General features: G+C 35.5%; 3 protein-coding genes and 1 pseudogene across 4 annotated transcripts; 1 reads left to right on the top strand and 3 right to left on the bottom strand.

Annotated features, from left to right (window-relative positions):
• Window positions 1-4,017: 4,017 nt before the first annotated feature.
• LOC143534378 (endochitinase-like) lies at window positions 4,018-6,637 on the bottom strand. Its single transcript, XM_077028878.1, has 3 exons — window positions 6,308-6,637; window positions 4,836-4,980; window positions 4,018-4,387 (listed from the first exon to the last, which is right to left on the bottom strand). The coding sequence occupies exons 1-3, from the start codon at window positions 6,585-6,587 to the stop codon at window positions 4,018-4,020; spliced, it is 795 nt and encodes a 264-aa protein (XP_076884993.1). The 5' UTR covers window positions 6,588-6,637.
• A 504-nt stretch (window positions 6,638-7,141) lies between these two features.
• On the bottom strand, window positions 7,142-9,050 carry LOC143534376 (endochitinase-like; annotated as a pseudogene). The gene is made up of 3 exons (XR_013135543.1): window positions 8,428-9,050; window positions 7,950-8,093; window positions 7,142-7,604 (listed from the first exon to the last, which is right to left on the bottom strand). The product of XR_013135543.1 is annotated as an endochitinase-like (transcript).
• A 3,557-nt stretch (window positions 9,051-12,607) lies between these two features.
• On the top strand, window positions 12,608-16,040 carry LOC143534374 (PHD finger protein ALFIN-LIKE 4-like). The gene is made up of 5 exons (XM_077028877.1): window positions 12,608-12,761; window positions 12,835-12,867; window positions 14,063-14,291; window positions 15,274-15,409; window positions 15,608-16,040. The coding sequence occupies exons 1-5, from the start codon at window positions 12,674-12,676 to the stop codon at window positions 15,863-15,865; spliced, it is 744 nt and encodes a 247-aa protein (XP_076884992.1). The 5' UTR covers window positions 12,608-12,673; the 3' UTR covers window positions 15,866-16,040.
• A 1,658-nt stretch (window positions 16,041-17,698) lies between these two features.
• On the bottom strand, window positions 17,699-19,481 carry LOC143534320 (uncharacterized). Its single transcript, XM_077028832.1, has one exon. It carries the CDS (start codon window positions 19,479-19,481, stop codon window positions 18,459-18,461), a length of 1,023 nt encoding a protein of 340 aa, XP_076884947.1. The 3' UTR covers window positions 17,699-18,458.
• Window positions 19,482-22,520: the final 3,039 nt, after the last annotated feature.

The raw sequence follows: 22,520 nt of genomic DNA, 5'->3' as shown, positions 1-22,520 counted from the left end.
AATTGGTAATGTCTTGGCTAGCAAGTTAGGTTAGTCTATATAAACCAAGTCATGGTTAGACATTATAGAGTGATGTGAGATGCAACTGAGTTAGGGTTCATCTAGAGACACACACGAGATGTGACCGAGTTAAGGTTCATCTAGATCCAACCGAGTTAGGGTTTATCAAGAGTCAAACCGAGTTAGGGTTTGAGAGTTGTAATCATTTTTGGAGTTATTTGTTTATTTCGTGTTTGATTATCGATCAGGGACTTGAATTGGTATCGGAGCTAATGAAAGTTACAAGGATCAGGCTTATGATCTAAAATATTGTTTGTGTTTTCAATTCTGGTTACCAAACTTCATCATCGACGTCTTGAGACGATACACGAAGTTGTTCCGTGTATCGATCTAGTGTCATCGACTCATAGGCCATATGATGCGTCAAGGCGATGTTTAGAAGATGACACTTTATACATACATGGGCTAGACTTTTGTACTTCGAATGGACTTTCATATGGATCCATGAATATAATGCACGTACGCGAAATAATCACATGTTTAATGGTGAAAGAAGAGACATACATACATTTTTTTTCTTTAAATCACTCAATTTTGTAGACAACTCAATTTATTTCTTCACTGAATACATGTTAAATGTTAATTGACTAGAAAATCACATGTCCAAAATATCTTCATTGTTACAATGTTTGAAACTTTAGTTGTAAATAATCAAAGTGTTGAAAGTTAATATTATTAGGTTGGTCCTATGAGAAGAAAAACTTACACACACTAAGGTGTATGATTGATTACTCGTATTTGACAATTGATGTACATGAACGAAGTGTAGCAGCCTCTTTAAAAGTCAGTATTTTCTTATCTTGTTCTTTTGTCTAAGTTAGGCACCGCGCAAGAAAGTATATATATGGCATATTTGAATTTTATTATAAAGTGATGCAACTAATGAACTAGTGTTTTACGTTACGCTACTTTACAAATAATGAGCGAGTGACGCGTCGTGAAAAGAGGGGAAAGGGGCCGGGGGGGGGGGGGGCATTTTAAAGATAGTTTTAACATGTTAAAAAACCCGAGTTATGGCCTATGGGTCGGGAGGGGGGTCAGATTCGAGCTAATTGTTAGATCTCATTAATTAATTATTAAATTAGAGATAATTATTTATTTTATTTGTTAAACTAAGACAATTTTTTATCTTATAGATAAATTAGAGTTTCTTTTCATTTATAATTGTAATCGAGTATCTATATAACCACATAGAATTTATGTTAGGGTTATGAGATTTTAAGTTTTTTTTTTCTTGATTAATAATATTTGTTAATTATACCAAATATTCTTCTATGTGTTTAATTTGTGTTCAATTAATTGATTGCGAATTCATCTCCCATAAGTGGCATTCCCTCTAGTAAGTGGCATACAATTGTGATAATCGAACCCAATACCTTCTCGTGAAGAAACTTTATGAGTAAACCCCCTGAACACCCAACCTAACCAAAGCTGACACTTTTTTTTTCCGAAACGGCAACAGTATACGGTATAACTGACAGCAACAGTATACGGTATAACTAGGTGGTTGTTGGTTAGCTTGCAACAGACCCCTGTTTGGAACACCCGGAGAGTTTATCCCGAAGGGCATAACTTATGGTTTTCGGGTCCTCCTCATGTCATTAGAGAAACCTTCTCCTTTAATGCCACTTGACATAAGTTATGACGCAACCTCTAATGTTAGTACATATACGATAAAACCTAATTCGTTTTAGCTCGGATTCTACGATCGATCTACACCCACCCCACCATCAATTAGCACGATCGAATTTATGAAGAGGTAATGGGGTGTAGGGTACTACAATAAAGCCACGTAGGGTATAAAATTGAAAACCCTAAATAAATAACATTACGTCATGCCTTTCAAAAAATAAATATATAATATTACGTCATAAATATGTTACTAGCAAAATTATCTAATCAGGTTTTAATGTTTTATGGAAAGATAATTTCAAATGATATTAATGACCATTAAACATAGACATTGATCTCATTTATAATTCTGTTAACTATAGTTTCATGACATATATATTTATAACTAGTTTGAGGCTCGTATTATACGGGTAATTGTTGAAAATTTTAAACTTTAACCACTAAGTGAAATACATTTAACAAATCTATCTCTTCTAATAAAAGCTTACCACTTTTGCCACTTGTCAATACCATAGCCATTCTCACATTTTTTTCAACCAATTTGGTCCTTATATTTTAAGTCATTTCAATATATGACATTAAAATTATAGGTTTATTCCAACTAAATTTATTACTACATATAATAAGTATTCTCCATATGGATTGGCAAGAGACGATTAGTGTTTATTATGGTTTATATTAAAAAAAATAAACAATAAACATTCGATTCATAATATGTGGAATGAGAACAATCAGCTTGGACTAAATCCTGATAACGTCAGCATCTAAGGCTTAGCCTTTATTACCTAAAAATACATACGATTTTAAAACTAAAAGTTTTCAGATTGACCCGAAACCTAGAATTCGGACCCAAGAACCAACCCGAATTACTTCGGTTCAGGTTCTGGTTAGTATTTTCTTGGGTTCGAGTTTCTCGGGTTAGGTTAGTTTGGGTTCAGGTACGAGTTTTCTCGGGTTGGGTTTCATGTTACGGGTAAAAGTGACAGCCCTACTTTCAACGATTATATATAAGAATCACTACATTCACTTTATGCAACTTTAAATCTTCTAATATTCTTCTAACTCAAAATAATCACTATTATTTGAACATGTTATTAATGTTAGTATGTATTTTTCATTTTCCTGGAAATTACATTCATATGGAACAAACAAATCATTTTGTTAAATTTAAATTTTCGGTTTTTATTTTGCTTGATTATACAATTTTTAATTGTAAACTATAAAGTTAATTAAAAATTTGTCATACACAGAATATTAATAACAACAAATTTATCATGATCAATCAATTTCAAATTGTAAATTGATTATATATTGTTAATACAATTACAATTAAATTGATTGATCATGATAAATTTTTAATTAACTTTACAGTTTACAATTAAAAATTGTATAATCAAGCAAAATAAAAACCGAAAATTTAAATTTAACAAAATGATTTGTTTGTTCCATATGAATGTAATTTCCAGAAAAATGAAAAATACATACTAACATTAAAACCATGTTCAAATAATAGTGATTATTTTGAGTTAGAAGAATATTAGAAGATTTAAAGTTGCATAAAGTGAATGTAGTGATTCTTATATATAATCGTTGAAAGTAGGGCTGTCACTTTTACCCGTAACATGAAACCCAACCCGAGAAAACCCGTACCTGAACCCAAACTAACCCGACCCGAGAAACTCGAACCCAAGAAAATACTAACCAGAACCTGAACCGAAGTAATTCGGGTTGGTTCTTGGGTCCGAATTCTAGGTTTCGGGTCAATCTGAAAACTTTTAGTTTTAAAATCGTATGTATTTTTAGGTAATAAAGGCTAAGCCTTAGATGCTGACGTTATCAGGATTTAGTCCAAGCTGATTGTTCTCATTCCACATATTATGAATCGAATGTTTATTGTTTATTTTTTGAATATAAACCATAATAAACACTAATCGTCTCTTGCCAATCCATATGGAGAATACTTATTATATGTAGTAATAAATTTAGTTGGAATAAACCTATAATTTTAATGTCATATATTGAAATGACTTAAAAGATAAGGACCATATATGAAAATTTGTTGAAAAAAATGTGATGAGGATTATGGTATTGACAAGTGGCAAAAGTGGTAGGCTTTTATTAGAAGAGATAGATGTTGAAAGTATTCAATATATCGACTGCACTTGAAAATAAAGAACTATATATAACATTCTTTGCACTTGAAAATAAAGAACTATATATAGCATTCTTCTCATTATTAAACAACATTTAAAATACCATTACATAAATGGATTTATTACGTAATCATATTTATTCATTTAAGTAACACCACTTTATATATATAGTTTAACCAAAAGGCCTTTGGTTGTAGCAATCAAGGTTGGTTCCAGGATCAACTCCCAAAATGCTACAATACCTTCTATAAAACCCGATTCTATCTTCCACCTTATCGTTCCGACCCTGGTCACATTCTTGATCACCGTTGATGATGTTTGTGATCACTCCATAGCCCGGCACACGGCCAGCTGACATGTCATCAGCTGATGGCGTCCAGCTTCCCGTGATAACGGCATGGCTTGATGGTTTCTTACCCTGTGGAGTCATCCAGAACCATATTGCTGACCGAAAAGATAATGTTGCGTCGGTCGCTAAAAGATCAGGATTGTTGATCAAGTCCATATTGACCGACATTCCAAACATTGCATAATTGTAGTTGCTGTCAAATATCAAAATGTTGGATGTTATACAGTTGGAAAATATGTTGTTCTCATAGATCCCTGATCAAGCAGTAACCTTTTCAGTGTAACTACATTTTTTCTAAAAGACAATATGACCAAATGTGAAGTTTTTACTACATATAGAGTAATATGGTGAATATTAATTAGTTTAATTAGAGGGTTTTCTTTGGTTTATTTTACAACTCTAAATTTAATATATATAATATGTTTTCTTGTCGTATCTAACTTATTTAATATACGGGTTGGCCTCAGTTTGACCTTTTCAGTAACATGAATTGGGTTCGCACGGATTCACATACTAATTAACCCGTTTTATTAAATAAGTCAACCTACCAACATGTTTGAGTCACGAGTAGAACTGTTAACCCGATTATGACTTGCTTCCATGTAACATGTTTACAATTTAATCATATCGAAGGAACTTACTGAGATAGTTGGATAGGTCCTCTTCCATAATAGCTTTGAGGACATGGCAAGCTAGGTGAGTCACAATACTTATTTGACTGGTCTTTTTCTCTAATAAAACAATATCCCCATGCATATGGTCCATCTGGTGCAGTTGGCCATCCACCTACACATATCAATATATATATCATCACATGCATTCATATAAAACATCAACCCAACCACACCAACATCTATCTAAAAGAAAAATAATAATAAGTTGAGACATGCTATAGCTATATCACATCCATTTGAATCTACACCATCAAACGGCCGTCCACAAAACACTCACATAGCCGTTTTGACTAAAAAGTCAAACTTTGTAAACTACTGATCAGAACGGTCATTTGAACAATATTCACATGTCCAATCTAAATGTTGAAAGTCAAACTTTGAAAAATATAATATGTCAGACGGTGCGTATATAGCTGACTAATAAAAATACAATAAATAAATAAAAATAATAATAAGTTAAGGCATGCTATAGCAATACCACCTCCATCTGAATTGTACACCATCAATCGGCCGTCCACAAAACACTCAGACAGCTGTTTTGACTAATTTTTTTTTGAAACATATGGATGCTGCTAGATGTACCCCCTCCCCTTCATTTTTAAACGTGCCTCCTTCTTCAAGTTTCGCGTTAATGCGATTTAAATCTTTTTGTTTTTCCTTTACCATTTGTTATCTTTTGTAATCATTAGTATTCTACAAAGTTTTTTTTTATTCTTTAAAGAGTTTTTCTTTTCCTTTCTTTTTTTCATATTGTAAAACCTTTTTTTGTTTCTTTAATGACGAAAAAAATTGTTTATGTAAAAACAATTTTTTATCCAAAAAGAAAAAAATTAGAACAGTTTTATAAGCGTTTTAACACTTTAGAGTATGTTTTTTTAATATAGCTTACATTTTTTTAATAATTTTATAATGTGACAATAATCTTATACGCCCGAACCTAACAAAATATATTCAAAGGATTTTTATGGTCGGGCGGGATACATATAATAAGATTAAAATATACAAATCGTTTTATCGTTTTTATAAAGAGATTATATCATTATTTCTTTAAATATATTTTATAATGATAAAAAATAGTATTATTACGATAAAGAATAATAAACATAAAAGAGAGAAAGTAAAAAAATGTTTTACAAAAAAAATAATCAATATTACTATTATGATAAGCTTTACAAAAAATATTAGAGGGTAGTAATATGTCAAATAAAATTGTTAAAAGAATTAAAAGTCTAGGGGAGGGGTATGGCAAGTACACAAGAGAGGTACGTTTAGCCTAACCCAAAAATACCGGTAAGAAATGGCCATTTGAACAATATCCAATATCCAGATGGTTGTTGATCTTGCCATATATAGGGAGTGCATAGTCAAGCTTTGAAAACTATTAGATATTAATTAATCAAATCAGACGGTGTGTATATAACTGACTGCTAATATTACACCTGTTGTTTCATGGGAGGTCTGAGCTAAGAAAGCCGCAAGCTCTCTCTTCTTGTCATCATCACTACCGGTTGTCCCGAATCCATTATACATCCTTGCAGCATCAACGAAAGCAGTGTAAGTGTAAAATCCATCTGTAGCGCATCCGGGATCCTTTCGGTACTTGAGCATTTCGTCAAACACGGATGAAGTAATGATGGAGCCAACATCACTACCAGTTGACTGAGGTGTAGCAGATGATGATAAGAGGAAGAGAATTGTGAAGAGGAGAAACATTTTCATGGTTTGTTACTTGTGAGATGGGCTACATATGATATATAGAAATATGAAAGATCTTTGATTACTAGTGTGAAATTGATGTGTGAAATTTGGTGTATTAATTATAGCCATATAAATATATATATTTGTTTCTTTTGAGTTTAGACCTTATCATATCTTTGTAATGCAGAATATAACATGATACAAAAAACTTTCACATAGTTTGATATCATACTGAATATCTAAATTACTAAACCAATCTCTTTATGTAATTAGGATTAAAAAAAAAGTGAAATGTCGTTCGAAAGGGAAAAAAAAACAAAAAAGTGAAATACGCTCATCACATCATTGTATGTCACATAGATAGTGAGACTATTTTTCATTTAGGAGCCTAATGTTTTCACTACCATATTAATTAAACCAATGTTTAAATGAAGTCATTTTCTTGTAGCAACAAGAAGTTGTTAATCTCTAACAATAATTTGATGACATAAATATATAATGTTGAAAAGTATTAATATAACGAAAAGACATGCTATATATTGACTACACTTGAAAATGAAGAACCATAACATTCTTCTCATTTATTAAACAACATATAATATACCATTACATAAATGGACTTATTGCATAAACATATTCATTTATTCAAGTAACACAAGACCAATAATTTTAACCAAAAGGCCTTTGGTTGTAGCAATCAAGATTGGTTCCAGGATCAACTCCCAAAATGCTACAATACCTTCTATAAAACCCGATTCTATCCTCCACCTTATCGTTCCGACCCTTACCACATTCTAAACCACCGTTGATGATGTTCGTGATCACACCGTAGCCCGACACACGACCAGCTGCATTGTCAGCAGCTGATGGTGTCCACCTTCTAGTAATAACATCATGGCTTGATGGTTTGTTACCCTGTGGTGTCATCCAGTACCATATTGCCGATCGAAAAGATAAGGTCGCGTCAGTGGCTAAAAGATCAGGTTGTTGATCAAGTCCCTGTTGATTGATCTTCCAAACAACCCATAATTGTAGTTGCTGCCACAATGTTGGATGCTATATTAGTAATAAAGCTCATATATATATATATATATAGTTAATAATTTGCTTTGTATATATAGACTAGTTATGGGGAAAGTTAACGTACAAATGAAATTAATGTGTTAACTGTGAGAATCAAGTAGTGTAATTATATATATATACGTAGTGTAATTATGTAATTATATGGTAGTGTAATTACGTTATGCTGTAATTACACTACACTATAATTACACTATGTTAACTTAATATATAATTACATTGCTTGATTCTCACAGTTATCATGTTAATTTAGTTTGTATTTGATTCAAACCCGACTAGTTATATAATATAAGTATAACTTACTGAGATAGTTGTATAGGTCCTCTCCCATAATAGCTTTGAGGACATGGCCAGTCAGTGGAGTCACAATACCTATTTGACTGGTCTAGTTCTCTAACAAAACAATATCCCATGCAAATCTACCATCTGGTGCAGTATCCCATCCACCTACACATCATTAGGTTTATTATTTTCCGTCGTGTGCGAACGAATAATATTTTCTGTGTATTGAATAACTGATCGAAAAACAAATATTAGATCTATTTATGTAAAAAAAAACGTTACAATAATAATAATAATAATAATAATAATAATCGAACTATAGATAGAATAATGACTAACAAATATTAGATCTATTTATGTAAAACGTTATAATAATATTTTCTGTGTATTGAATAACTGATCGAAAAACAAATATTAGATCTATTTATGTAAAAAAACGTTACAATAATAATAATAATAATAATCGAACTATAGATAGAATAATGACTAACAAACAAACCTGTTGTTTCATGGGATGTCTGAGCTAAGAAAGCCGCGAGCTCTCTTTTCTTATCATCATTACTTCCAGTTGTCCCGAATCCATTATACGCCTTTGCAGCATTAATGAAAGCATTATAAGTGTAAAATCCATTTGCTTTGCATCTAGGGTCGTTTCGGTACTTAAGCATTTGGTCAAACACGGATGAAGTAATAATCGAACCAACATCACCACCACTAGTTGACGGAGGATTAGTAGTACCAGTGCATTGATACTGGCAGTTATTCGACGGTAAGCAATGAGCCGGAGTGTTACCACAGTAGCCGTATTGACTACAACAGTTGCCATTTGAACATCGTGCGTTACCACCTTGTCGGCCGCAGTTTTGAGCCAAAGCAGATGATGAGAAGAGGAAGAGAAATGTGATGAGGAGAAATGTATTCATGGTAGTTTGTGAATTGTGTTGTTTGATATGTGAAACTATCTAGGGTATTTAATTATTTATAGCCATATATATGTCACATTTTTCTACTTTTAGACCGGATATTTGTCTATGTAGGACTTTTAAGTTATTATATGTATACATGAAGAATGTGATAATGTTAAAATTGTCTTCGTGGACGAAGTACAGTAATTCTTCTTGGTTTCTTATCTAGATTTTGGATAGACTAATCAGATCATATATAAGAGAGAGAAAATAGAAAATATTTACAGAGATCTTATTTGATATCGAATACTAAAATTAAGGAAAATTCGTATAATGTTTTGTCTTAGGACTTGGGAGAGATCAATAAAATGCCATCCAATCACAAAAATCCCTAATTTGTCCCATCACATATGGACGGGCGACTTGGCCCGATGTGTTTGCGCACCAAATACTCCTTGATGACGTGTTTGATTATATAATCCGTCTTGGAGACGTGTTTGATTTAATTTCCAACACGTTTACAAGACGGATTTCATTTTCACACGACGTCAAGACATGTTTGGAGGGGCGGTTCTCGAATTTAATAGCTTGTGGAGATAATTCTTGGATCTCTCTCTTCAAATGGGACATATTGGGTTTTCCCTTTTAAAATTGTTATTTAGTAATTTTTTATAGGGTAAACTTATACCTAAGAGATCGAGCGAAAAACTTTGAAAACATGAAATGAGACCCTCGGATCAATTTACCATCTTAACAGACACGTAAGTCACTCAATTCAAATATGCATGTTTTCAGGTTAGACAAACCATTTATGAATTGTGCAACTAAATACGTAATATAGGTTCGGATTAGTTAAAATATGTGTTGGATCAACTCACTAATTATACATGACAAATCTAGTTGTTCAAGTATAACGATAAATTATTTTTAATATATATAAAACTTAACTTATAAATATACAACATATTTAAAATTTATTAGTTTCTCGCTCAATTTATATATAAAAATAATGAGCTAATTACTAAAAAAGTTTGTTCTAGTCAAGTTTTTCTAGAAAGTACTTTGAAATTAATCGACCATGCATGTTACAAACTGAATAACATGAGACTTATGATGTGGATTGAATACTAACGAACTCTAATTAAGTAATTTGTAGGTTGACTTGTTCAAATACGATGAGAATGTTGAATGTTGACTAGTTAATTACATGATGTCCAAATGTATTCATTGACTACTTCTTCGACACTGTTTCATACTTACATTGTATAATTTCAAAGCAAGCATATTCATATCTTGGTCCATGAGAATTAAAACTATAAGGTATATGTCGCAATTAACCTGAACGAAGCAGTCATGCTAAAAGTCGTATTTATTATTATTATTATTATTATTATTTCTTAGTTAGGCCTAAAAAGGAACAATACGTATTCGATTCATATACTATGATAGTGAGGAGATAATATATCGTTTGATAAGTTGATTTTGCGTGGAAGAACTGAATGACAGCACGCATTTAAAATGAGTCACTCCGTGATTGTGCAATGATAGCCAATATATGGAGAGTAATCGTGAGGTGGCTGGAACCTGGAGGTGTCTTAGCTGGATTACAAAGTTCTAGTGGATGTGTGTTCTTGGTTGGACTCTTCTTCTTTTATTGAAAATTATTATCTTCTTGTCATGGCGGATTCTTTGGAGGCATCAACATGCGATTGTGTTCAACAAAAATGATATCAAAATAGAGCCACTTATTGATTCCCTTATGCCAATGGTGTTTTTATGAGTTTCAATTAGAATTGTAAGATTTAAAATTAACTGGACCAAATGGTTAAAAAACCCACTACTTGACATGTAACCTTTTTTTCCTTCGGCTAATTTTTAGCCGCTGGTTCTCATAATATTTAATTTTATCTCCCGGTTAAAAAAAAAATGAGTCCCTCCATGTGCTTATTTAAATCATATTTCAATATGCTAACCTAATTTGTTTATGCAAAAAGAGACAATACCCATTTGTGTCCTTATGGTTTATGAACAAAGCATATTGTGTTCTTAAAACTCAAAATGATATAATTACGTCCCTATAGTTTCACACTGTGACACTGACATAAATCAGCTTTGTGCTATATATATGTTTAAAGCTGGTGGCAGATTTATATTCTTTTCTTAATATGAGAAATATCATATTCTATTACAAATTTACAATACAAATTAATACATTATAATGTATAGAAAAGGTTGTTACCAATTCATAACAATCAACTTGTCAATTAAGTTATGGAATAATCATGTTATCAATTAAGTCAAGTGGTAAAGAATGGTATACATTAAGCACAATATGATTCAACTTGGGTCACAATTTCCTTTTCAAATTATATTGGAAATCAGGCCTCAAACTCTAACAAAAAAAACACACAATAGTTGAACAACTTATTCGACTCTTAACAATATAATCATAAAGAACGAAAACCTCTCAAAATAAGACGCCACACGCCTCTATTTATACTAACCCAAACTTATTTCTAACTACTAACTCCAATTCCTACCGATAAACAAATAATAAACAAACTCTAACAATTATTTTCAAACATTTAAACAAATTATCTAGACTTATTTTGACTACCCTGATTATAACTAAATAAATCAAAATAACTTTATAACCTTTTAATCAAGATTAGCATCTTCAACGTCGCCCACCATCACATCAAAAACCTTACACGATTAAAATAAAACGGGTTTTTGAAGAGTGAAAATTTAGACCATACAAATTAATGATGTTTCCCTTTACGGCCAAACCTCAATTTGTGGTAGTAATATAAATACTTAATAAGTTAATATATTCATGTACATTCTATTCTTAGAATATTTTATACAACTTCATTATACGTTATCTTCGGTGTCCTTATCTAGGGCTACAAACGAGTCAAGTCGGATCAACAAAAGCTTGAAACAAGTGGAGCTTTTCTGAGTCCCGAGCCTCAAACAAAACTCTCGTTTAGTTATCGAGTTAGAGCTTGAGCATTGTCTCATAAACCTGTTTAGGCTCGTTGAGCCTTGTGTGTTTTAAGTTTGACCTCTCTTGGACTTCTACGTATTAATTTCACATCACATAGCCGAGCTCGAGCAAAATTTCGCTCGTTTAAGGTATTACACAAGCTCGAGCCGAGATTAGGCTCGTTTAAGGTTTTTCTCAAAATTTGTAAAATTAATTAAAAATGTGTATAAACCAATTAAAAAAACAAGCCTAATCCTAGCTCGAAAAAACAACTCACGAACCAAGCTCAAGTTTCATAAAAAAACTCAAAATAAATTGATCTCGGTCTCTCGTAAGCCAGTCCCGAGCCTCAAATAAAGCTCTCATTTAGTTATCGAGTTTGAGCTTAAGCATTGTATCAGAAACACGTCTAGTCTCATCGAGCCTTATGTATTTTATGGTTTACCTCTCTTAGACTTCTATGCATTAATTTCTAATTCCACAATCAAGCTCGAGCCGGCTTTCACTCGTTTAAAGTACTACACGAGCTTAACCCAAGCCAAGGTTCGTTTAAGATTTTTCTCAGTTTATATAAAATTAATTAAAAATAAATAAACAAACCGACCTTAAGCAGAATCCCAGCTTGAAAAACTACTCACGAACCGAGCTCAAACTCAAATCCAAAATAAAAAAGGTGTGAGAGATTTATCTCGGACTCATGACCCAGAAATGAAATAGAGTTAAACCCTTGTTTTATAATCAGATTCAAATCCGCCTCTTTACTTTATTTACTTGTTCACTTCATCTCTTTCTCTGTAAGTTAACATTAACATAAGCATACGTCACTCATCATCACATTGCACACATTTGCAATGGCTGCTTATAATCCGCGTACGGTCGAAGAGGTCTTTAGAGATTTCAAAGGTCGCCGTGCCGGAATGGTCAAAGCTCTTACCGCCGGTCAGTCAGCTTAACACTTCTCCGTTACTTCCGTTAATTTAATTTGTACTTATTATTATTATTATTATTGCAGATGTTGAAGAGTTTTCCCAGCAGTGTGATCCTGGTTAGTTAGTTACTTAGGGTTTTATATCCATTACGATTATTTAGTAGTGTACTCTGTTTGCTTTTACTTGATTAAGTAATTACTTTCTCCTGCATGTTAATTTCAAGCACTTAGCTTAGGGTTCTAACCGTTCAGCTCGTGAACCGGTAGGCGGAAAGTTTGTTTATGTAATTGAACGAACACGTGCTCGCTCAATTGTGTTCGTGTCTGTTTGTTAATGTGGTTTTTATTGAGTTCTATAGTTTTATTGTATAGATGTAAGCAAAATTAGTAGCTTTAAGACTATACATGAGTGTTATGTGATTAATTTATGAATATGAATGTTAAATAAAAATTTTTATACGAATTTGGTAGCTGGACCGAGCTGTATACACTGTCCGTCCTCGGTTAGCTGAATCAATTTAAACGTTGTATTCTTTTTTGCTCGGAACTGTTCACGAACAAGTTCGTTTCCTTAATGAACAGACATGAAATTTTGTTAAGTTAGGTGTTCATGAACCGTTAGCTTGTCTGATAAAAGCTTCTTCGGTTCGGTTTGTTTACATGGTAATTTGTTTTACTTTGTAGTGTCCACAGCTACATCAGCTCTATAGAAATGTTCAGTTTTCTTTATTAGGTTAGTTTTGGATTTTATAATGTTCTAGGTTGATATTGCTAACCTAATTTGCAGCACGCAACTCGGGATATATGATGTATTCTTTTTCTTCTTAAGTGAATAAGGATTAAGTTGTAATTGGAAGTGCATTTGTATTTTAGTTTACGTAACTATTTTGAGTGATTGCATCTGGTTTTGAATCACTTTTGTGGTGTCGTTGTGTGATAAGCTAAACATCTCTGTGTCGTATGTTTGTCTTGTATGCGTCTTAGTTACATCTCCATGTCTTATGTGTTTTCAGTTATCTTGCTTCTTGTAAGTTGTACCTTATAAATTTCATGCCTTGGACTTTCCTAATGCATAATTAATATGGATTCCGTTTTAAAATATGTAATTATCAATGTTTTTATAAAGATTTATGATTTAAAGTTAAAACCATTTGAAAAATCCACGTATGTAGCAGATAATCTGTTCAACGAAACTGTTTTCGAACTGTTTCTCCTGCTACATTGACATTGTTTTTTCAGTATTATCCATGCTACATATATGCGTAATTTTTTCTGGTTAAAATTTTCATGTGAACAATTGTGTTGTGTACAGAAAAGGAGAATTTGTGTTTGTATGGTTTTCCAAATGAGCACTGGGAGGTGAATTTGCCTGCTGAAGAGGTTCCACCAGAACTCCCAGAACCAGCATTGGGTATTAACTTTGCTAGAGATGGAATGCAAGAAAAAGATTGGCTGTCTTTGGTTGCTGTTCACAGTGATGCTTGGTTGCTATCTGTTGCCTTCTATTTTGGTGCCAGATTTGGATTTGATAAAGCTGACAGGTAACTCTTGATACTATTATTATATATTAAAACATGAACTTGCTTATACTGTTAGATGATCGGATTCCTTACTCTCTAGCTATTATTTCTTTTTGATATTGAAAATTACCAAAAAAAAATATTTTCTTCAATCATGTCTGAGTTAAAGCATGACACTAACGTTTTATTCCAGTTTTTAAGGTTATTTTACGTGTATTTTCCTTTCGTACCAAAGCGATCTTTATGTGAAGGCTACTTGAAAGCTATTATTTGTTTATTTTGTGTAAAAAGGTTGCATGCTGGTCATTGAGGAGGGGTGGGGGGTGTAATGTCATCTACTGACCTAAGTGCAATGTACTTGCCTATTTATTCCAGTGTGGTTATCGTACTCATTTAAATTGTAACGTATGCATCATACTTTTTGTTTGTGTGTATGTGGCATTTATGTGCTTATATGACTCATTCGCTCTTATGTGCCATTTGTGCTAACACGACAATAAAGAAATTAATTTTTTTTCTATAAATATTCCAATTTTATGCAAGAGTTGTTTTTATAAACTAATCAATTTTAAAAACACAAAAAGGTAAAATGATAGATCTTACATATATTTGCATTTTTAATTATCATTATTACCGTTACAAAAAATCTAGTTTCTAAAATTAAACATGTGCAGTTCTTATAAAGTAGAATCATTCTTATATAGTTTTTCTTCTTCTTCTTATTATTTTACATTAAGTTATTCAAGAAGCACTACGATTTAAGGAAAATAGTTTTCAGATTGTGTCATTGTTTATTTGTTTTGAAATAGAGAAAAAGTGGGTCATGGAATAATGGAACTTGTAATTCCACGTAACTTTTATTCTTAATCTGGATGATTGTTCTTAGAAATGCATGTTTTAATATTTATCTCATGTTTAGATCTTGTAATACAGCATAAAAGTTTTTCATTTATTTTTCCCCACAATTACCAACTATTCTGAAATTTTCCCTTCAATTATACAGGAAGAGACTGTTCAACTTGATAAACGACCTCCCAACTATATTTGAGGTCGTAAGTGGCACTGCAAAGAAAAACCAGAAGGAGAAAATTGCTTCCTCTAATCACAGCAGCACCAAATCAAAGTCAAACTCAAAAGTGGTAAAGCAAGATTTCAATACTTTTCTTTGTACTCACAGTATTTCCAAATTTCTAGTTTTTCGATCTACAATTGAACTCTAAAATCAATAAACTTACTCCGTTTGGTTGACCCGTGTACCTGAAAAAGTGTAGATTTAGATTATGTTTTTACTAAGGGTCAAATGGATAAGCTATAAAAACGTTGGTTTGATCTTGCAGCGGGAGTTAGAACCCGAGAAGTACCTCAAAAATGACGAAGATGACGACGACGATGAGGAAGAGGAGGATGAGGACGAGCATGGAGAAACCTTATGTGGGGCCTGCGGTGGGAACTATGCATCGAACGAGTTCTGGATATGTTGTGACATCTGTGAGAAATGGTTTCATGGTAAGTGCGTGAAAATCACGCCGGCAAGAGCTGAACACATCAAGCAGTACATGTGTCCTGCGTGCAGCAACAAACGAGCCCGCCCTTAGTTGTTGAAGCTGTACAATACTACAATGTGGTCTTTCTTTCTCCCTTCTCTGATTTTAACTTTATGGTCTGTTTAGTGATGTTTTTAGAACTTTTGTTGCATGCATATTGTACCTCAGTTGCTGTATAATTTGTTCAGTAATGCGGGTAAGTATTTTCAATCGTTTTCGAACTTAACTCTGGATCATCGCAATATGCTGTGAAGGTTTTTTTACAAATGTTAAATTCAAGTGGCCTAAATGAAACAAGTAACAAACTTTTGAAACTTGGTTAGTATTTGATAAATGAAATATGAGGTAGCTATGAAGAAAGAAGCTATTAAATAATAACTGTTTCATTTAGGTGTGTTGAATTTGTGTAAGGTTAGTTATGTGTCGTTGAGTGTGATTTATACATTAGATGTTTTAAATTGATTCTCGTTCAGGATGTGTGTAGAAGATGTGTGCTTCTACCCTTCCTCTTCGGCGTTTTTCCGCTTTTCCCAAAAGTGGGGTCTTCTTTTGTTAGTTTTGTTCATGATGTCCGATTAATCAGTTTGGCCAGAGGGCCATGATGCACATGATAAGTTTTATGGTAGCAAGACTTTTACACTTTTGACTATTTGTTGACCTTGTTGGTCATGCCATATAGTGAATGTGTTTTTATCCTGTGATTTATGATCAACAATGATGCTCTTGCAACACTAACGTGTGTTTGTACGGTCCCCGAACCTATGCTTGGGTTCTAATGCATTCCTTGTTGAACCTTGCTTAGCTTTCCCAATTGCCGAATTTTCAATCCCAAATAAAGTTTTTATTAATCAGAGACCAAACCAATAGGCTACAGTTGGGTTCTTGGGTGTCTCGGGAGCTTTATGACAGGGTCAAGAACCAGTTTCTTCAACTGCTTCTAGAAATCGAGCACCGGTTTGGGAAAGAGTGGGTTGGTATTGGGTTTAACGGGCCAGCCGGGTGGGGTAATTAGCCGGGTTCAAGTTGGACCTTTTGTTAGTTGATTTCTTGCTTTGTGATCCATAATTTGGGCTTTGTGAATCCATTTCAACTTTGAATCATTTTTAATTTTTTATGGTTTAAATTTGGCTTTACACTTTGTTTACGCAGTTTGTGAAAAAGCCTAACTAGAAAAACATACGAGCCAATTATTAAGAAGTTGAAAACTACTAACATAAAGGTTTGACGAACACAAAATTTTGAACATACAAAAAAATAACATTAGTAACTCCAAATAACCGATTTGGTATGAGCATACACTTGAATGAATGGACGATGCTGCTGAAATGGCTTGTGATTGATCCCGGGGCGTAGGTTTTTTTAAGTAAAACCGATTTCTTATATCTATTATTGAAAATGGCTACACCCGCCATCACTTTGATTGGGTAGTCAGGATTCAGGAATTTTACCTTTGGTTCACTCGAGAATTTAATTTTGTGTCTGATGTCATGGGTTCGAGTCCCACTCATACATTCATATACTATAAGACTATAAGTTCCATTTCTTTTCATTTTATGATAAGAGGACAATCAATTAAAAGCTTTGGGACCACCATCAACCTTTTTTTTCAAGGATCAGATAATTTTCTAAAAGTTAAAATGTCATTTTCTTAATAACTCATTGTAGGGACAATAAGCAAAAACATTTCAAAACAACTATTTATATAGCTTCTGAGATAACCAGACAATTTGTAGTCTAGTCTACTATATGTCAAAATGACATAAATGAAGAGGCTGCCTAACTATTTATCTTGTGTGTGGTCATTGATTATGAAATACTTGTTTTTAGTAGTCATTATCTTTAAACATTTCAAACTTCAATTATTTTCAAATTCAAGTATATACTTTAACCTCTTCATATCAAATCAATCACTCTCATGTTACCAGATACTTAGGCTTATTATTATATAGCTATCCACTTGCAATATACAATTATATCCACTTAACTTAGTCTTAAAGTGAGAGACACCATTCACAATCACACTAGTTTTTAAGGTCCAATTAATACCAAAAACCTGGCCCAATTTTCTCCACATCAACATCTCTACTTATGGATAATGTTAATTTATTAACTATCATAAATAAAACAAAATAAGTTAATACACAAAAGCAATTCCCTTAATGTTGTCCCTAATCCCTACCAACCATCTTTATTATAATATTATTAGATTCCTAATCCATTATCTACTACATAATGATCCAAGATCTTCCAAGCTTCAAAAGGACCAAAAGTGGCATCCAATATTCAATTATATAAATTTAAATAGTCACCTTGTGGATATATATATTTAATGATATATATAAGATAAGAATATACTACATATGACTAAATATAGAGTGGAGAGAATCATCAAAAGATTTTTTTTTTAAATTCTATTAAATATAAATAAGAAATGGAGAATCTCAAATCAAATTATGTAACCACAAACATGTAGAAAACAAGTATTGGAATATAGCATCTAGGGTTTTAGTGTCGAGCCTACAGGCTCGCCCACGGGCCCGATTTATCTCTATATTCCAATAACAAGAACATCATCATAATAAACAAAATGAAATTACAAAATGGATACCTAGATGATTTGATTTGTCTTTCTCCATTGTTCGATTCATATCAAGCTTTCTTGATTCTTGGTTGACAACCATTTAAGAAGCTCGTATGTCGTGATCATTGTCGTCGCTGACATGGACATCGAAGCCCATCGCGGACCTAACCCTCTATAGAAAGCCATCCATCCACCTTCCCTTACTAAATTCCTCACAGTCTGCCCAATTGTTGGACCCTTCCTATAATTATTGTTATTATCATCATTGTTATCAAGAACTTGTAACCTTGTCTTGATTGTATACAATGGCATTGTAACTAAAGCCGAAACACCTCCCGCCATCGCTGCACTGACCCCTTGAACCGCCATTACAGTTCTCGAATCAGGTCTCGGAACATCATCATCTTTCTTACATATATAAGATCCAACTCCACCCCACACGAGTCTTTGAATAACCGAATACGAAGCCCACCATACCGCATTCGACGGTGCATATGTCGTCACCGATATACCAAAACCCCTATACAAGCCTCTCGGTCCATCAGTACTCAAAATCTTCCTAAACGCATCAATTCCATTCATATATTTACACGAGTTAAAACTACCATTACCCTGCACCATCAGCCGTTGACTCACGACATCAATCGGCGTCCAAACAACCTGTGCAGCCAACACAGCCGTCAATCCAGCAACCGCATTAGCAGCTGCAGCTGCAGTAGGTTCCGAAAACCCTAAGTTTACAGTACTAACACCAACGTTACTCTTTGTAACCTCCAACGCTGTCATATACACCGCTCGAGCTGGAACTGTGCCTATCAAGGACGTCCCGAAGCCTCTATACAGGCCTCGAAAGCCTTCGTACCTAATAATCGACAACGCAGTTTTCAAACTCGATAAATGCGTTGACGAAACCTGTTGCCTAGTTTTTAACACTACGACCGGATACAGTGTGGCGGATACACACGAAAACAGGCCAGCACCGAGTACGAAGAATTTCGACTTATCGAGCATCTGCCAGTCGATTTCTTCTGGTTTGTGAATGATTTGTTCGGAGGATTCGGTTTCCTCTACGGTACTCAAATTCATTTCAGGTTTCGGTTTCGCCACTTTAAACAATTACAGTTGTCGAAGCACGAAATGAAATCTGACCTGATCCATGACGATGTTTCCACGGATTTTGAGATGAACGAACCACGTCTTGATCTTCTTCTTCAGCTGCGCCTGTGACCTGCAATGGTTTTCGGGGGAGTGGAGGTGACTGCTAAGATATCCTGAGGATTTCTTGTTCACAGACACAAAAAGGTGGTGGTGGCTCTTATTGAGCATGACCCTTTGATAAGGAGGTGGAGACCTCCTTATATAGAGTCTCATGGCCACCATCATGGTACCCTAATGGGCCTAGCCCAGTTAGGGTTACCTCCACAAAACCCCCTCAGCCCAATAACATTGTATTAGTCCATGTAATGAAATAAGCCAAACATAATAGATTTAGGGTCGTAGAACCGGGTTTTAGTACCATACCCCTACAAGCCCCCCAAGTCCAGTGTTGCTCCTGGGCTCGCAAGCGTCTAGGTGGAGCGCTGGACTTTATAAGGTGTGAGGCGGTTTTTTCCCTTTTCTTTGGCCTTGTCTTTATTGTCTGAGTTTTGGGAGGTTTTCCCCATGATGGTGACAAGCTGTAAAAATAATGAAGCCTGCGCGTGAGGCGGCTTACGAGCTATAATAATAGAGCCTGCGCGAGAGGCGACTTGCGAGCTATGAGAATAATAATGCCTGCGCGCGAGAGGCGACTTACGAGCTAAGAATAATAAAGCCTGCGCGCGAGAGGCGTCTTACGAGCTGAGAATGATATAGCCTGCGCGTGAGGCGCCTTACGAGCTATGAGAATAGTAAAGCTTGCGCGCGAGAGGCGTCTTATGAGCTTTGAGAATAATAATTAAGCTGGCGCGCGGGGCGACTTACGAGCTGAGAATAATAAAGCCTGCGCGCGAGGGGCGTCTTACGAGCTGTAGCATAATAAAGCCTGCGCGTGAGGCGTCTTACGAGCTAAGAATAATAAAGCCTGCGCGCGAGATGCGTCTTATGAGCTTTGAGAATAATAATGCCTGCGCGCGAGAGGCGACTTACGAGCTAAGAATAATAAAGCCTGCACGCGAGAGGCGTCTTACGAGCTGAGAATGATATAGCCTGCGCGTGAGGCGCCTTACGAGCTATGAGAATAGTAAAGCTTGCGCGCGAGAGGCGTCTTATGAGCTTTGAGAATAATAATGCCAGCGCGCGAGAGGCGACTTACGAGCTAAGAATAATAAAGCCTGCGCGAGAGGCGTCTTACGAGCTGAGAATGATATAGCCTGCGCGTGAGGCGCCTTACGAGCTATGAGAATAGTAAAGCTTGCGCGCGAGAGGCGTCTTATGAGCTTTGAGAATAATAATGCCTGCGCGCGAGAGGCGACTTACGAGCTAAGTATAATAAGCCTGCGCGCGAGAGGCGTCTTACGAGCTGAGAATAATAAAGCCTGCGCGCGAGAGGCGTCTTACGAGCTTTGAGAATAATAATGCCTGCGCGCGAGAGGCGACTTACGAGCTAAGAATAATAAAGCCTGCGCGCGAGAGGCGTCTTACGAGCTGAGAATGATATAGCCTGCGCGTGAGAGGCGTCTTATGAGCTTTGAGAATAATAATTAAGCTGGCGCGTGAGGCGACTTACGAGCTGTGAGTATAGAAGCTTGCGCGTGAGGCGTCTTACGGGCTGTAAGAATAATAACAGCTTGCGCGCGAGGCGTCTTATGAGCTGCGTGAATAATAAAAGCCTGCGCGTGAGGCGACTTACGGGCTGTAAGAATAATAACAGCTTGCGCGCGAGGCGTCTTATGAGCTGTGTGAATAATAAAAGCCTGCGCGTGAGGCGACTTACGGGCTGTAAAAATAATAACAGCTTGCGCGCGAGGCGTCTTATGAGCTGTGTGAATAATAAAAGCCTGCGCGTGAGACGACTTACGAGCTACTTTATGTCCCGCGCCACGTGCAGATGTTGCATGCGCGTGCGCGTAGACTTTGGTTTTGTGTTATGCGCCACGCGCAGATGTTGCATGCACGTGCGCGTAGACAGTGATGTGTGAGTATGTGATGCGTAAGCATGTGTAATATGCGTGAGCACGTGTGGTGCATGAGTATGTGCAATATGCGTGAGCATTTGTGATGCGTGAGCATATGGTATGAGGATTCCCAACCCTTAAGTTTGGCGCGTAGCCATATGGGATATTATGAGGATTCCCAACCTTGAAGTTTGGCGCGTAGCCATATGGGATATTATGAGGATTCCCATCCTTGGCGCATAGCCATATGGGATATTATGAGGATTCCCAACCTTGGCGCGTAGCCATATGGGATATTATGAGGATTCCCAACCTTGAAGTTTGGCGCGTAGCCATATGGGATATTATGAGGATTCCCAACCTTGAAGTTTGGCGCGTAGCCATATGGGATATTATGAGGATTCCCATCCTTGGCGCGTAGCCATATGGGATATTATGAGGATTCCCAACCTTGGCGCGTAGCCATATGGGATATTATGAGGATTCCCAACCTTGAAGTTTGGCGCGTAGCCATATGGGATATTATGAGGATTCCCAACCTTGAAGTTTGGCGCGTAGCCATATGGGATATTATGAGGATTCCCAACCTTGAAGTTTGGCGCGTAGCCATATGGGATATTATGAGGATTCCCAACCTTGAAGTTTGGCGCGTAGCCATATGGGATATTATGAGGATTCCCATCCTTGGCGCGTAGCCATATGGGATATTATGAGGATTCCCATCCTTGGCGCGTAGCCATATGGGATATTATGAGGATTCCCAACCTTGAAGTTTGGCGCGAGGCCTGATGCGCACATGCACGGCGATGGAGTGGTGACTCGTGTGTGCGCGTGCATGGCGGAGGTCTCTTGCGCAAAGCCCAAGTGATGGTTTCCGCGGCGGCACATGCACGGCTGTGGAGTGAGAATCCGCGGGCGCGCGTACATGGCGGCGGAAGTCTGGTACTTTCTGGATCTGCAATTTTAGAGTCAGATCTGCAACTTTAGACCTAAAATCCAGGTCTGTAATCTAGACCTAGATCTGTAAATC

The sequence above is a fragment of the Bidens hawaiensis genome, unplaced genomic scaffold (assembly GCF_021521415.1).
Source record: "Bidens hawaiensis isolate Kalapana, Puna unplaced genomic scaffold, B.hawaiensis_p1.1 tig00010132_1, whole genome shotgun sequence".
NCBI classification, from domain to species: domain Eukaryota; kingdom Viridiplantae; phylum Streptophyta; class Magnoliopsida; order Asterales; family Asteraceae; genus Bidens; species Bidens hawaiensis.
This window is presented reverse-complemented; position numbering and strand designations above follow the sequence as displayed.